General features: G+C 40.8%; 1 protein-coding gene across 14 annotated transcripts in view; it reads left to right on the plus strand.

Annotated features, from left to right (window-relative positions):
• Positions 1-17,847, plus strand: part of adgrl3.1 (adhesion G protein-coupled receptor L3.1) — a 170,363-nt gene that overhangs the window by 97,475 nt on the left and 55,041 nt on the right. For 10 of the 14 annotated variants that reach the window (XM_049569478.1, XM_049569512.1, XM_049569521.1 and 7 more), the window contains exons 8-11: positions 7,462-7,878; positions 10,444-10,547; positions 13,649-13,834; positions 16,881-16,919. In XM_049569478.1, coding sequence (XP_049425435.1) covers positions 7,462-7,878; positions 10,444-10,547; positions 13,649-13,834; positions 16,881-16,919 — 746 coding nt within the window. The remainder of the gene's footprint in view (positions 1-7,461; positions 7,879-10,443; positions 10,548-13,648; positions 13,835-16,880; positions 16,920-17,847) is intronic. The other 4 variants (XM_049569489.1, XM_049569562.1, XM_049569590.1 and 1 more) reach the window with 1 other exon arrangement.

The following is a 17,847-nucleotide window of genomic DNA, read 5'->3' on the forward strand; positions in this document are numbered from 1 at the left end:
GACATGTCGATTTAGAACAGCCTTGATAGCAGCGTCTATCTTGTCCATAGCGGTCACTATTGTTGTTGTTACTCCTCACTGGTTCAGTGTTCAGTAACAGCTTGACAATGACCTAATTCCCATGGCACTTACTGGCTAATCATAAGTCCCCCTGCAACGCTCATTTATTGATTTTTATTTCAACTAAGCTATCATGTTGTGATGCCAGACGAATCAGTAAACTCTTTGGAGTGGGACGATTCTAAGGTCTGGATGCACACAAGGAGTTCGGCAGTCGTAATGGAATAGTAGAACTTCAAATCGCCATTTTTTTGTGAGCACTTTAAGGACTTCTCATCCATGTTAGCTAGAAAGTTAAAACCAAAGGTTGGTCCTTGACCTGGAAAACAGCAGAATATGGAGTAATATCACCACAGGGTCCATTAGTAGTTCTGGGGCTTTCAGTTGTATCACACTTTGTTCTTGCCTAGGTTCAGACCTTTGAATCTGTTCATTCAACTGAGTTGGCTGAACATGGAAATGGAGTTGAGAACGCTGTCTGATGCCAGGCTAACTTGAATTTGCTTGCCTGATATATGATAGACTTGTTGCTTGTTGCTATGCTCCGTTTTCATCTTCAGTCTGTCTTCTGACACTGCGCCCACTTTGATTGGTTTCAGTAGGTGAGGCAGATTTGATTTTCCCTAATCAATCTCTGGAGACCAATGTATCCACCTGACTCTAATGTCATCTTAAGTCTACACTGATGCAAAGCCATGCCAGCATACTGTTTTGCTGGGGCTTTATGAGTGAACAAGTATGATGTCGGGCAGTATTGACAAGAAATGTTGATTTAGAGCATCACTGATAGCAGTGTCTATCTTGTCTATGCCAGTCGCCATTGTTGTTATTATTACTCCTCAAACATTTGACAACAGTTTGACAATAGCATTAGTCCCATGGCACTAATGAGATAATCTTTAGTCCCCCTGTGATGCTATAGGTCATTTTTTATTTGAAGCTGCTGTTTTATGTTACAATTCAAGACAAATCAGTCATCATGGTGGAGTGGGTGGATTCCAAGTTCTGGGCCTAGCTAAGGAGTCTGCCAGTTGTCATAGTAGAAGTTCAAATTGCCATATTTTTGTGAGCACTTTAAGGACTTCTTGTTCATGTTAGCTATAGAAAGTTGAAACTGAAAGTTTGTTCTTGACCTTGTAAACAGCAGAGGACAAAGCAATCTCACACAGGTTCCATTAGTAGTTCTGGGGCTTTAAGTTGTGTCACACTTTCTTCTTGCCTGGGTCCAGACCTTTGAATCCACCCACTCCACTGAGTTAACTAAAGATGGAAATGGAATGAAACAAGTTGAAAATTCTATCTGATATCAGGCCAACTTTTTTCTTTAGCTGGTGGAATCTGACCAGTAGAATAAAATAGACAGAAGGTGGGAGTGAATCGCACATGTACAAGTCACAAGCAAATCTCAAATCTTAACCTTCAAGTCTCAAGCAAGCCCAAAGTTACTGTGGTAAGAATCAAGCAAGTCGAGTTCTTGTTCAGGTCGGACAAGTCACAAGTCAAATTAAGTGAAATTCTGATGATCTACGCAAGTTTCTACATTTAAATCAGTTCCACTGACAGTGGTCATGAAAAGTTGAGTTTTTATTTTCAACATTAACAAATACTTTTGCAGCACACCTTATAAACCTTACTGATACTTGACATTTGTGGCAATTAATAATATGTCTCCTAAATGAACAACAATTGAGAGTGGGGTTTGAAAAGTTAGAATTAAAAAAAGTACTTGGCATTAGTTAACTAGCTAACATTTGACCAGTCAAGAAGCTAATAAATTAGCTTAAAACAAATCTTCATATAACTTGCTTTGTGATAGTGATGAAGTTGGATGCTATACTGGTCATGTGACAGATTTTTAAGCTGCACATCTTTCATGCTGCTATTTTCTTCTTACAACCGTCATCAACAATGTAATCCTCAAATCCTTAATATAAATTCTTTTTATTATTTAGCTGCATTGTGCGTTGGCCTTAGTTGCTCTGTTGCATCCTAGGTAGCCACATTTTGGGCGCCTTGCACTAGAAATCAGCCAACCACATTTCAAAAATAAAATATAACAACATGTGACTTGTGACATGTGACTCTGGAGTAGGCTAGTAATGGTATTGCATCATTATGATATGCTTAAATTGTGATATTGTTTTGCAAAAATCTTGTCAAAATTAATTATTCCAATTAAATTGTAATTTAAAAAAGTTACTGGGGGGTTAGTTTGATATATTTGAGTTTATTTATTTTCTAAGTTACATGTCATATTGCATGCATATACAGTGCAACCTGCAAACCACAAATTTATTTAGATAGACTTTAAATTCCAGTTGGATCTCAGTCATGTCAAAATGTTAAAAGCTGATTGCCACCCTCATAGCCATCTTTTCCTTTATTCTCAGCATCACATAATCTGCACGTAATGTGTGTATAACTGCTCCCTCTATTTTGCATACATATTGTAATATGCAGGCTTATTATCATGCTATTGATTTCAAGCATATTGCCCAGTACTTAGTAGAATAGTTAATGCTGTGGGAGGACTTTATGCTGAGCGCACACTGCCAGTGCAGCAGGAGAGAGCAGAAAGGATGTAACGATTTCTTATATTTTTGTGGTGAAATGTGGCTGTGACATGTTTATTTCACAACTACTGGTACTCAAAGACATGTAATAAAAACACATCTGTCAGAATGTCACCCACGTGCATGTAGTAGGCATACACAAAGCAAAAATCTGAACTGAAGTGGTAACCGTATTTTAGTTTTGTGTCACGCACTTGTTCTTGTGGCATCAGTCTCGGCAAAGAGCGCAACGTTTAGGTTAGCTGACATCGTGAAGTTGTCACGGCGCATTTACTCAAGGCTTCCTAAGCTTAAACGCAGGAAGATATGTCAGTCCCCATGAGTACAACCTCTAGCCTTTTTTCACTATAAATGTTTCATGAAGCTGTTATGTCATGTTCCTGTACTTCCCTACAGCATCTTTCACAACATCCTGAGTGATGCCAGTGATGAATTCATCACATTACAAGATCTTTTTTTTCTCTCCATCTAAATGCTGCAAAAGAGTGAGCAAAAGAGAACGATATAAAGACACGGGCGAGCACACTTGAAAGAGAGTGCTGAGGAAATATAGCAATTGAGATAGGTAGAATAAAAGTGTGGCAGAAAGGGAAAGAAAGTTATGAGTGAGCGATCAAATCAGATGGAAAATGTCAAGAGAACAGCGGAGATATAGAGTTGTGAAGTGCTGTGGTGCCCCCTTGCCTGTGATGCTTGCAGGCTTTTGTGTTACCTCACCCCAAGCTGCCAGCCCCTGTGTTTTCTGCCCTGTACTCAAATGACAGCAGACATCAACCTCAGACACACACACACACCATTACTCTTCTATTGTTGTGGCAGAGCCCCTAATGGAGCTTCCCGTTTGAGTGCAGATAGACACACACACACACACTCACTCCCCGTTTCATAAGTACACACACACACACACACACACACACACACACACACGCAGATTGACAGCTAGTCCCTAGGCCACTGCCGCTACGCATGATTGATGGCAATGTTCCGTGGAGAATGCATGAGGCAGGGCGGCGGTGATTCAGGAACGGGGAGCAGCACAGTTTAGGTACGGAAACACTCCATTGGGTTGTGGAGGAAGAGAACAGAACGTACAGGAGGAGCAGGATGTTTCATGGCTGTCAGTCATCCAGACAGACAGACAGAAGGAGAGAGAGAAAGACAGAGAGAGGGAGTGTGGAAGAGAGGAGTGCTGTGTCTTTGATTAAACTTAAAATCCACAGGAAGGGACGACTTCAGTTCACAGTAAATAATATAAACACCCACACGCTTCCTAAAACCCACACGTCCATACACTTCATTCTCCACACTCAAACGTTCCCTTCACCCCCAAAGGAACAAAAAAAGCATCAAAACATGACAACATTAACAAAAACACTGCAGGAAACTAATTTCGTGCACATCACACCCCAAATTAAGCAGTATACAGTGCATACACAGCACAGCAAAAACCCATTCAAATACATGCAATTATGCGAGCCTGTGCAGTCACACCCCTTTCCTGAGCAAAACACACAACCCCATTGAGAGACAACATACTCTATAGCCCTTCAATGTCAGTGACCAGCATGTAGTACGTATTATGGCCTTAGGCGCACCGACCCCGAGAAACACAAGTGTCTGTGCTTTCCATTTGTCCTGAAAATCATGGAATCATTTATTTGTAAGAGGACCTATTATGCTCATTTTCAGGTTCATACTTGTATTTTGGATTTCTACAAGAGTGTGTTTACATGCTTTACTTATTTTCGTCATACTCTGTGCTGAAGTACTTGTATTCCCCCTTTGTCTGAGAAGGCTCCATTTACCACCTGCTCTTTAAGTTCCACTCCAAAAAAAGCCCAGTCTGCTCTGACTGGTTAGTGTTTCTGGGTCTTCCGTATCTTAGTGTCTCTGCCATGGATGTATTAAGAGACCTCGGTACAGTGTTGAAGGCAGGACTCTATTCATTCCTATGGAAGTTGGTCAAAGGCCCATGAAGCCAAAAAAGCCCTGGTTCTATGTTATGAAAGGACCCGAATGATCGGCGCTGCATTTCCAGCCACTTCCTGTTAAACTCTCCCCTAATTTAAATGTGATCAAAAGATTTAATCTTTAAGCTTTTCTAGACTAACAGATGTTATCGGACCCAATGGATTAAATCCTGATAGTGAAACGAGTCATTTCGCGGTGGGTTGTGATGTTCAAAAGAATGTATCCACTCATTTACAGATGTCTCTTTCACAATGTAAGACTGTAGGAAGAAGTATTTGTGGACCCAATAGCATCACGTGACGGACTGGGAGTTGCAATGCCACTGTTTGACCACTGCTAAAATTGGCTTTAAAGCACTGAACACTGAATGACTGTAACAGAGAATAGTGGCACATTCTACCTTGAAAAATCACCAATAAAAACTTCTAAACCCAAAAGTGCTTATTCCAGTAGGAATATGACCTGAAATCAGGGGGAACTTAGCAACATTAGCAACCATTACATGTTTCCTTGACTTCAGCATGTGGCTACATGTGCATTGGCAGTGTGCTTGCAGTTGGTTGACTGTAACAGAGAATAGCGGCAATTTCTAGCATGAAAATCACCAACAAAAGCTTCCAAACCCAACCCGACATTTTCCAGCAGGAATATGATCTAAAATTGGAGAGAAATTTACAACGTTGGTGATCAAGATTACATGTTTCCCAGACATTAGCGTGAAGCTTCATTTAGCAGTGTAAGCCACATAATGTAAAGACTTGCAGTAGTGTGCCTGAGCAGATGGCCATACAAATGAAATTGGGTACATCATGATGTCACACCGGAGCCAGAGAAGAAAAAAAAGTTTAAGGTTTTTGCTCACAGGGAATTCCTCTACATATGTTAGCCTAATTATTTGAAACTTTTGCCACGTTTCATATGAACATCCTTTATTGTAACACTATACTGTCCCTTTAACATCAGGGCAGACTTGAAGCTGCACATGGCAACTTCACACTTTTCCCACTCCAGCTGGCATCAAGCGATAGCCGAATGTTTTGAGAGCTTGAAGGACTCCATCACCCAGAAATCATGTAGCGTGAGGCACACTCTTCAGCAAAAAAAAAGAAATCTTATTCATAGTTGCTGGTTGGCGTGGTGATGGTGAGGAAAACCTTTTTAGGCGAGCTCAGTCAGGTTGAGCCTTCCCTGCACAGAGCATTGCACTGTTAGATTGTTTTCCTACTGTGCATAGAAAATATTTTCAGCCAGCGACTACACACGGAACCTGAGATTATGAAATATATATTTCTGTTGTAAAAGTGGCATCACGTGGAAATGTGAGAATTCATATTTGAGTAGCTTTGTGATCCAGGAGAGTTGCCTTTGTGTTTATGTCTCTTTGCCTCTCTGTTTGCTTGTGCGCTTGCCTTTATGTGCACTTCAGGCACTCCACATATTATGGGTTTTTAATAGGAAGATGAAGTCAAAGCACTGTTGTTATCAGCTGTACAGGCCCGCAAGCAAACTATTGTGTGCTGTATTGATTTGACATAATCACTCACTTGTGGTTGTATCTCAGAGCAAATGTATGTAGTTTACAAAGTATAAAAAAAAGTTTGTAGCTGTGCAAAGTAATTTGAAGGTTCAAACATAATGCACAAGATGTCGGAATGTTTTCTGTAATTACAAATTCCTAAAACTATTCTTGAGTATAATTTACATGTTTATTCAAAAATAGTTTTAGGCAGTCTCAGCTGTGTACTTAAAGTGTGCGCAGTGAGAGACAAAGCTTTTCCCTGCGTTGTTAAAGAATGAGTGAATTAGTGGCTTTATAAAATGGGGCCCACCTGTACGCAATATTACATATAATGACTTCCAAACGATTTCAGACCGATAAAATAATTCAAAGAGAAAGTGAGGGAAAGCTGTAAATAATTATTTCCCTGCTATCCAACTTTCGATCCTGCTATATTGATTTATCCCACGTGCAGTTGAAAGCCACAGGAGGTTAGCCGAGACACGCTGCTATATAGTACGTTCACAAGAGGACGACACCGTAAGACTTCACAAGCACGTGCTCTTTTCCTCTCTCCTCTCATCCATCCATTCTTTATTTCTGTCCCCTGAACAGGGTCAGTGTGAATAATTGAGCCTTTTTACAATGAAATATTGACAATAATAGAGTGTGTCATATGCATTTAAGTGACCTTCTTGCCTGGCATGATGTCATACTGCTATGAATCATGCATGACTCTGAAAGAAATGTTTTTTTCTGCCAGGTTAGGCAGCAAGAGCCACTACTGTGTACCAGTCCCATAGGAAAGACCAATAACCTTGGGCATGTTTGTAGGTCAATCCAATTGTTGCTCTTGCTGGGAGATTTTGAATTTTTACATTCCACTTCAGCACACACGTTGTTTGGAAAAATGTCCTGAACTTGGGAGTAACTGATAAAGAAAAAAAAAATACAAAAACACAGATCTGGCGTATGACTACAGTGACAAGGGATGAAACACTAATGTTGGGTAGTCATCAGAAACATGAGCTACTCCCTGTCACAGCTACTTAGTGCTGTGTAAATGAGTGCCTGCAAATGTGTTTGTGTCGGTCACTGTAATATTATTTACGCTTGTAGACCCATTGCTTACATCACTTGGTGCTGACACAGACGGTTTGCTTGATCACAGTTCTTTTAACTCTGTTGTTCTTCTGTTTTCCATCCTGGGAATAGGTTTTTAACTTTTGTCCAGGCATGAGGAGCTCAGAGACACATGCGGACTCCAGTCATGTTGAAAACCACAAAACTACACAACACATTTTTTTTTGGGGTAAGAACCAAGGGCTGTGAATTTAAACCCTCTGTCTTTCCTTTCAGACTACCGCCCGCCTCCAATGATGCCTCCCAACCGAGGAGGGGGAAATCCAGGCGGTGGTGGAAGTTCCTCCTCTTCATCTACCAGCCGCACCACCACTACTCGTTCTCCTCCCTACTACACTACCCCGCGGCCTCTCCTCACCACCTCCCCTGGCCAGCGCTACCGAACCACCACCACCGTCCGTCAGCCCATCCTGATCCCTGCTGGTGGCTCGTCGTCCGACACCAACCAGATTCCTGACACCAACCAGAAAGCTGGAGGGCGCTCCCCTCCGGTCCAGGTCCCCCCAGCAGCACCACAGCCTCCTGCCCTGCCTCCCCAAGACTTCTGTAATCCGAGGGTGATGGCCGACATATCATGGCCCCGCACACAACAAGGCCAGACAGCCAAGCAGCCCTGCCCTGTAGGGACACTGGGTAAGGAAGCTGCATGGATGGATGAATAGCATAAAGTATAGAGGAGCTGACATGAAAGGACCAGTGAATTGTTGGCTAGAGTGTGTGTAAAAGCTTTGCCCAGTGAAATGTGTCTTAGTGTACGTTGTACTTGTTCTTCTTTGCAAAATGCTGTATTTACAACAGTAACCATGTTGGAGGTATTTCATTGGTAAAATTGGAAACCAAGTGAAATAGTAAAGCATCACCATCACTTAGGTTTTGGGTGATATGGAGGAAATCAAATATGATATTTTTGATATTACTATTGTTATATATTATTATATTTTATTATTATAATATTTTCGACATTGGTGCTTTCACAAAATATTCACACAATGAGATTTTTCATATACAATCATCAGTAATGTGGATATAGGACTGAGTGAGTAAAGGCAGATAAAAGAACAGCCAGAACAGTCTGTTATTGCAGAAAATTACATCATTTTACTGTAATGCAACCTTTAAAAACACAACACAATATTACCGTATCCAAAATCAGAGACGATATAACGTTATGGTCTCATATCATGGTATTGATATGCAGTGTTTGGCACATTACTTTAAAAATTTAATACCTCATTACTCGTCAGTCGTCACTCTTTTCAAAAGTAATGTTACTTCACTAATTACTCCCTGCCAACAGTAATTCGTTACACCACTCGTAACCTTAGTTTTCAGTTACACCCCATAGAGTTGGTAATGGCGTATCTCCCCAAAATTCAGATGTGTGCCTCTGTGTGAATGTCAGGGTAATCGCCGGTAAGTGTAGCTAATGCTAGTTAGCTTCTATTTACCTGGGGGTTATCTGTTGCCTGTGACCGATATTTCCCAAGGCTCTGCCCGAAAGATGGAGAGACACTCACGGAGAAACATTTTATCCAACACATATCCAGCCACAAGCTTCATCACTTCGTTGTAGCTGCAGCTGCTCGCCAGTAAAATCCAGTTTGGGTTGTTTAGCTAGTGTAGCGCTACAGCCGACCTCCGCGGCCGAGGAGGGCTCACCTTTGGTACGGTGTATTTCCTGGAGCTTTACGTTGTTGTGTTGTCGGTGGTAGTTGCCGCGGTGTTTCAGACCGGAGGTTTGAGGACGTGTTTTTTCGCAGTGGAAAGAGTTTTAGTCCGACTACCTACAGAGACAGTGTTCTTGTCATCTTTCCTCCCGACAAAACCAAAGTAATGGGAATATTTCCAGCCGCTAAGGTAAGAGTTTCAAACTAACGTTAGCTTGCTGCTCAGTGACGTGCTAACATGGTTATTTAAACAGGTCCACTGATGTGACTGTTGTATTTCAAGTCAGTAGTGATGTGATAACAAAAGTCACGTTGTAACAAGTTGTTTGGTTTTGGAGTAATTGTAATATTATCACTGAAATTTCATTAGTAATTAGTTACACCACTCGATACTGGAAAAGGTAAATTTATTACTGTGAATTCGTAAGGAGCTGGTTGGGGTGAATGGCAGGCGTGCCAAGCGCAGAGCTGTGACAACCGGATTTCTGGGTTCGTAGGTTGGGCAGCAGAAGCACTTTGGTCAAGGTTAAGAAAAGGTTGTAATTTCGATTGAATGTTAATTAATATTAGGTAATATTAAAAAAAATGATGTGGTCACTACAGATTGCGTATTTTGGTTGACATCAAATTACATGTAAATACGTTGTTAGTGAAAATTGTACTGAAAACTGAAAGACATCATTGTGGCCATTTTGCTAACATCCAACTTCAACAATTTTTAGACTGGCCCAATACATTAATTAGTAACATCACTTTGTAAAAATATAATTCGGCATCACATTTTCCCCCAAAACACACTTGCCGTTTCAAATGAGTTGTATATAAGGGTAATTTCTTGGAGAGGGCTGATACTCAACCTGCTGCTGGCTAGTAATTCAAATAGTGCGTCACATTTTATGAGCTGTGTGTGTACTTACATGTGAAACCTTTCTCTTCAAAGTAACAATTAAATGTAGTTACGTCAGTGTATTTATGCCACACATTTAAAACCAATGGATGTTGAATAAAGTGCAGCACAGATACCAAAGAATATAATTACATTCAATTTATTTTAATTGTTTTAAGTTAAATATCTCTGCAAAGCACGTTGGTCAACATTTGTTGTTTTTAAATGCGTGACATAAATAAATTGACTTGACACAGGAACACATGATCATGTGTGCTCAGGATGAACAGTGCTTGATCACGCATTGATTTTGATGGGGATTGTGGAATGGAGAAGAGTAAGATGTAATGGGTCTGAAGGTGGAGTAGGGGCTGTTACAAAAGTAAAACATATACCTACAACATGTACAATCCCCTCTGAAAATGTAGGGGAGTACAAGTATGGATTCTCACAACACACACACACTTCCTTAGGACTAATTCTCCTATCCTAATCAATTAGCTAACATGATTCTTCAATCCTCCTTCCATCCGCACACAGATACACACCCTAGACATAGAGTGAACCTCAGGCACTTCAAGAGTCTTTGTGTCTCCTGGTGAATGTCAGCGCTGTCTTACCCTGTTTGTTTTGCTTGTCTTGCAGGCGTGGCCACATACGTGTGCGTGGCCCATTTGGGCTACTGGGATCCCCAAGGCCCTGACCGCAGCAACTGCACGTCGCCCTGGGTCAACCACATCATGCAGAAAGTAAGTCTGAACGCTGCTGCTGGCCCCTCGTAGCTCCCACTGAGCCCTAGTTTGAGGGTGTAAGGGTGTGTGTGTTATGGATATAGTCCTGGAGCGATTTCTCACGCATGAAGATGCACTGACTACAGGGGAAGATTGTGGCCATGTATCCATCTTTATTTGTTAACCCTAACTTGTGTTTGAGATCTGAGAGAGCTGTAGGGGAATGGAAATGTCCGATAAGGTCACTCACACTGTGCTATCATCATAATTTGCATTGCTTTTGTGCAGGGTCAGCCCTAGACTTGTTGGAGCCCCAAGCAAGATTTGGGTTGGGGCTCCCTCATTGTGATGTGTTGCTTCTTCATATGGCACTGAACAGCCTTGTGCATCGGTATATCAGTAGCACACATGATGTACAAACAAGCGTGTCAAGACTCAAGTGGGACCAATTAACAACAACACTATCTTTAAATAGGCTACACTCACTACAGTATTTATCTATTACCCCCAAACCCTGTGAAAGGTCCTGTTAAACCAATCTCCAAATGTAATTTATTAAACTTAAATCGCAGGCTGCAGTGCTGGCAAAGTGTCAAAGAATAGCTTGTGAAGATACTTATCCCAATCTGTGCTGAATTTCGTTCTTATCTTGTTCATTAATTTTGTTTAACTTATTATGTCTAATACAACCACAAAATGTGATATTTTTTTAAACCACAGAGTGAGAGTGAGAGTGAGAGTGAGAGAGTGCTTAGGGGACAGTAAATTACTTCAATAGCCCAGGGTAAAGTCAGGCAATCTTGGACATCAGGTAAAATGGGATAAATAAGGTTTTACATCTTGGGTTCTTTGTATATTTGCAGCCAGTCACAAAACATATTCATGCATTTTTACTACAGGTGTCCTTTACATGAAACAATAATTTTGACTGGTCTGAGATAACAAAAATGGGCAAGGCAAAAATTTAAAAAAAAAATCACTGGTCCAAGAATTTGCAAAGAAATCCATGTGGTATGTTTATTTTTATTTTTTTTAATCTGTAGTGCTGTAGCTAAAACAAAAAGGGTGTAACAACAGAAATGGTTGTAGGATGTTGCATTTTATTTCCCGTATGATGAATTTCGATATATTTTCACAGTACACTTTTATGGTAAAAGCTTTTGAGTGAGCACTTAATGCATTCAAGTAACGTGGGACGGAAATTAAGATAAAATGGGATATTTTTCTGAAGTGAAACCAGCATGTTTTCAGGCAACCAGGTGCCATAACATATTTAGTATTTTTGTCATTTAAAAAATAATAAAGATAATGCAATGAATTCATGTCAGCCACAATTGTCCAGAATTAGCCATCACTATCACTGTCTATTGTAGACAATGTGGTACCATGGAAACAGAGAAGAACGGGGAAAGCATGGCAGAAAAGTTTTATGATCTTTTTTAATGAATAGTAAGGAATTAATGAATTAATTACTGAACTCTTTAATGAATTTAACCAATTAAAAAGCAAACAAAAATGACTAAACAAAAATAACTTAACATGTCATCAGAGTGACATAGGAGTTCTTGGTGAATTTGAGGCAAGCAGCAACCCCCGAGGCTCAGAAATAAAGCCAATGTGGAAGTGCCAAAAACTGCAGTTCCTTGAGTTAAGTTAAGTTTTGAGAAACTGGGTGTTTGCCGGAGCTTTCCGCCGCCACCCGTGGGCCGGGAGGTTCGTTTCTGGGGGAGAACCGCCGACCCCGCGGCGGGCTCCGTCATCGGACACCTGGGACAGACGGGGCTTCTCCTTGAGGCTGGCTCCCAAACAGAGTAAACTCCCATAGACCCTTGTGTTAATATGCCCATATTTATAGCAGAATTAAACATTTTTACAGCCTGGTGCAAAACTCATTTTGGTCTCTATAGCTAATTTAAACATTCATGACAACTGTATGTGGGGTGAATTTAAGTAAGTGCCAAAGTTACACATATTAAAGGGTGGGGCCACTGGATTGATAGGCTGTCTGCGTGGCATTGGTGCTGGTTACGCAGTCAGATCCACCCCTCACTTCTCCACATGCCAGCCTCTCGTCCAAATATGGTCATTTCTAGCTCCAAAAAACCAAGATGACCAAGGCTGAAATGTCGAACTCGAATCTCTAAAACCAGTGGAAGACATCACTGTTGCTACGTCCATTATTTATACAGCCTATACATGGTTTGAAGGTCCAAAGTTTCTAAAATAGTTGGCAACACATCTTCTTTATGGAAATATAGCAGAGATACACAAGTTCGAAAATAAATATTTAAGGTAGTCCTCAGAAATTTAGGTGGTTTTCCTGGTAATCTATCAAAAAGCGTCCAGCACTACCTGCCATCACCCTATACCTATATTGTCTGTTTTGCCCATCACTGAGTTGTTGGTTGTTTTTGTTTTTTTCTAAATGGCTTCAAATTTTGTCCATTTTTGTTTAGAAAGTTAATGTTTTATTTAGCTGCCTACTTGGCTTCTTTTGCATGGAAAACATTATTGTGTTCCTGTCTTCAAGATACTTTTTTCCTGGAAATTGCTGCTCCAGTTATAACTTCCTACATTTTTCAATTTAATGCTTTGTGTCTGTTCTCACATGGAGCCACAAGGCTTTAAGGTTTTCTTTATAAGACAAAACAAGGGAAAATGGTCCCTGTGAAATCAGCATTGCAGCAGAGGTGCTAAAGCAGAAGTCGTCTCTATAAAGTATCCTTAAATGTTTTTTATAACAGTTATAAGGTGAAGGGAAACAAAACCTCCTGTAGCCCCTTCAAATAACCTAATCACTCTTGTCCTCCTTTATGCCCCCCATCCCATCCTTGTTCTTGTCTTGCCCATTCCTCCACATGTACTTCTCTCACTCCATCTGTCCTTTACCTCTCTGCCCTTCATCTCTTGTCCTTTCATTTTTCCATCTGTCTTTTGCTGTACTCTTTCACCCCCCTCATTGTCCTCCTCTTCATGCTCTCACTAACTTTCTTCCCAACTTTCACTTCACTTCTCACCTCATCTGACTTTTTCTTTTTTTTCTTTTTTTACTTCCATCCATCTTTTTCATTCTTTGACTTTATTCCACTCTCCGCCCTGTCACCCTGTTTGGCTTCCAGCTCCGTTCGGGCGAGACAGCAGCAATTGTGGCCAGGGAGCTGGCAGAGCAGACCAAAGGGCTTCTGCGCCCTGGCGATGTGCCATCTACGGTGCGGGCCATGGCCCAACTGGTCGAACTGCTGGATGTCCAGCTCAGGAACCTCACCCCCGGGGGCAAAGACAGCGCTGCCCGCAGCCTTACCAAGGTAATGCTTCACGAAACCCCTCGTGTAGGGAGGTCAATGTACTATGAGTGATTGAGTGAGATGAATGATTTTCTTGCAGGCACTGCTATCGGGGAAGGTAAATGAAAGAAAATTAAGTGAAAGAGGGTTGAGGGAGAGAAAAGGGAACAGATAGAGAAACTCAAGCAAACAGATGAATAGCGTCAGTAGTTTTACTATTTTTGTCTTGTACTCATTCTTCAGGGTTTAGAAAAGTCTCTATTTTCAAAGTTTGATGAAGAATCATACACAACACTGTAGAATTGCAGATGATAAATAGGTGCTTGTAGACAATATTTTATCCTCTTCTGAGGGTCTTCGTAACAAGTTTTGGTCAACATTATGGGTGATAGATAACTGCTTTAGTATCTGGCAGGGTTCCTCAACTCTTTTCAGATCAGGACTGAAATTTAATAAAAACACAGTCTCACCCTGGGAGTTCTTCTCATTAAAACATACTGTACTTGAGATGAAAACAGGCTTGGGACACACTATACGTCATAGCTCATTGTTTAATGAACTTCAGCCTTTGAGCTATGGCTATGAAGATGCTGTCGACAAGTGGGCTTGAGTGCTTACTTCAGGATTACATTAATGGAAACTTGATCCTGAATATGCGAAGGATCTGTTTTACTACTCCGGTAGACAAGGAAAGAATTTAGCTCTTTACTTTGTTCATGTAGGCGTTCAATTACAGTGAGTTAAATCATTTGGGAATGGCTGACTGGCCGGCTAATTGACTGACTGACTGACTGGCGGACTGTTTCTTGATCATCTCTATCGAGGTCAACATTGATAGGCGGGGTTTAGCAGCCAGATTGACAGCTGCTGCTACCTCTTATACAATCACTGGCTTGTTATTTTTAGCTTTAGTTTCTGAGTCACTATGTCTGCATAATATACCATGGCCCAATCCCCATTCCTCATTTTTACCCCTACCCATAGTTTAAGAGTGCCCCAGTGGTGTTGTGGTAGTTAGTGAGGTGGGTGTATCACTAGATAGCAGAGGTGTGGACTTGAGTCACATGACTTGGACTCAATTCAGACTTAAGTCACAAATTTGATGACTTTAGGCTTGCCAAATTCAAAAAACTGCATTTCAACTCGGACTTTAATACCAAAGACTCATGACTTCACTTGGACTTGAACCTTCCAAACTGAAATACTTTTTCCCAAGCCTTAAGATTAAAAAGTATATTGTTTAAAAGTGTGCCATGAACTAATTTCTCTTCATTTCCTAAATAAGCTTACATTAACGCCGTACACTCCCAGCAGGTTGACACTTCCACACATCCACTTAATTTGAATCAATTCCAAAGCATCCTATCAAGTTGCAGGAGAGAACCATGACAGACTAACGTTACATTAGTGAGAGAAACAAAACATGGGCTGAAAACTGCAGACAGAGACGCAACAACTTCCACCTTGGTTCGACAATTTGCACAAAGAATGGTAAATTGAGGCTAATAGTTATCAAGCTAATGCCTAGCTGACATTAGCTTAACACATAAGTAACGTGTTTTAACAAATAAGTACTTTTTTATTTTTAAAGCAATCGTGATTTTTAGAAATTTCATATTTTGATACTCTGTCAGAATGGCACAAAATTTGGTGAAGACAACATCATGAATTGTTTAGGACTCGTAACTCAAAATTTAGGACTTCAGACTTGACTTAAGACTTGTTAGTCTTGACTTGGGACTTCACTTGAGACTTGTGAGTCATGACTTGGGACTTGACTATGTACTTAAGTGCAATGACTTGAGACTTACTTGTGACTACCTTACAGAGATGAGACCAATGACTTTGTTCCACCTCTGTTCTATATATTCCAATTGCTTTTGAGCTGATACATAGGTATACTGTAAGCAGCCAGAAAAAGACATGGGTATAACCCATGTACCTGCGTATACCCTCCATTATACCACTGGGGACAACCCTTCAAGCCCCTGATTTGTCATCAGCATTGTCACTGATGATGTTTCTATAAACAGACATGACTATGGCAGTAGATATTATCACAGAGACATTTGTCATTTATCTGATGGAGACAGGAAAGTATGGACGCTGTGTGACGATTCATTTACAACTTAAGTTTCATGCTATCATGTAAAGCTTGTTATAAAGAAAAGGACCTTCATACATTGAAACTACATTAAACCAAGATAATATGATGGGTATGGTCATTTTTAAATGTTTATTAAGGAAGAAAATTTGTGGATTTTTCGGTTGCTTGTGCGGCCATCTTGCTGATGATTTCTCATGACGCTTGGTTTGAAGTGTGCCTCCGAAAAAGATTTGGAGGGCCATGTAACCCCAACACCCCTACCACTCTTTTCCAACCAGGACTCCCTACACCTAGTGTAAGGGCTGTCTGGTGTGTGTAAGTGGGGAGGGGTGTATTAGGATTGAGCCTATACGACTGCCTATTTTTGTTTCACAGTCACACGCCTTTCATTTTGTCCGCTCCCTCAAAGTAATTTGGTTACACATGTGAAGTGAATACATATCAGAGCATCTGTAAGTGGAATCAATTAATCTGTGTTTTGCTGTTGACCACATGGCCTGTTAAAAGGTTGAATTTGTAGAAAAAAGGTCCTCGATAGAAGAGGAAAAGCATTCCTCTTGTTTTCAATAATGACCCAATTATATATACCTAATTGAGTAATATGCCAGCTTATTATGCTAATTTTTGTTAGGAAATCGAATATGACCAATCACGCACGAGTGGCGTAGTAATTAATGCCATCAATTAACTTGACGGTAGATGCAGAGAATGAGTAGAAAAGGGGAATGAAGGAACAGAAAATTATGAAAATGATCTGGAAATAAAAAAGGGAAAGGAATCATAGAAAGACGGTTAAGGGAGAATGGACGACAAAAGGGGGCTGAGTGAGGAGAATAACAATGTATACCAAAGTCTTTTCGTGCAGTGTTAATGAGTGTGGGTGTGACTGCCTTTGTGCACGTGAGTGTGTGTGACTGAGTGGTGTTACATTGCTAACAGCTGAATTGTTTGAATTCACAGCTTCAGAAGAGAGAAAGGTCCTGCAGGTTTTTCACACAGGTATTTCCACTTCCTGGTATCGTAGATGATTTTTTTTGTTTTTTTTTTGCCACACCGTAATTCCACATGTTTTTGTTTTCTTCACACTCAGCATGTAATCTGCAAAGTAAGCTTGCGTGTGTGTGTGATCACACATCACAACGCTCTACGTAGAATTCTAATTCTATGCTGCAGCAGTTGTCTCATGATTTACATCCTAACCCTTTGAGGAGGGCGGCCGTTTATCTGCTGTATTTTGTTCCCGGATCACAGCGTGCCTCAGAATCACTGGCAAACCATCCACTGGTGTCTGCTCACAAAAGTTTTCGTCTCCTCAAAGGGTTCGCTAACATTCTTTTGTTTTTAATTTCACTTTTTTTTTTTATTTATTTATTTATTTTTTTGCATTCCAAATCAATGGCACTGATAAGAGGCCATGATCAATATCAATAATAGCTCATCTATTTTGCAGTTCTGTCTGCAGAATTGTAAACAGACCTGCCTGGAACCAAATGACTTGCTATCCATCTCCATTCAATGAAATGTCCTCTCTGCTGCTATATCAGAGAGAAAGAACTGAGTATGATGGATACTCTGTTGCATATTGCCTGGTCACGGCCTCGGTGCCTTCAAAAATAATACCAGCTTGTGTTTGTGCCTCAGTGTTAATTTATTTTTCTGTCCTTGTTGGCCTTGCTTGTATTGATGTTTGTTCATGTTGACGCCACGGGCTCACGCCACGAACGGAAACTCCAACATCGTTTAGGCACGTTGGTCAGCTGAAACCATTATTCAGAACATCAAAAAAAGACCCTACCTTCCCCATCCATGTGCTGTAGATAGACTGCAGAGTCTCTCTTTCCCTCTCTCTGCATCCTCCGACTCACACACACCCTTGATGGGCTAGCTCTTTTTCTCCTGATGCAGGCTTTTTCCCCCCCACTCTCCC

This window comes from Epinephelus fuscoguttatus, linkage group LG3 (genome assembly GCF_011397635.1).
Source record: "Epinephelus fuscoguttatus linkage group LG3, E.fuscoguttatus.final_Chr_v1".
Taxonomy (NCBI): Eukaryota; Metazoa; Chordata; class Actinopteri; order Perciformes; family Serranidae; genus Epinephelus; species Epinephelus fuscoguttatus.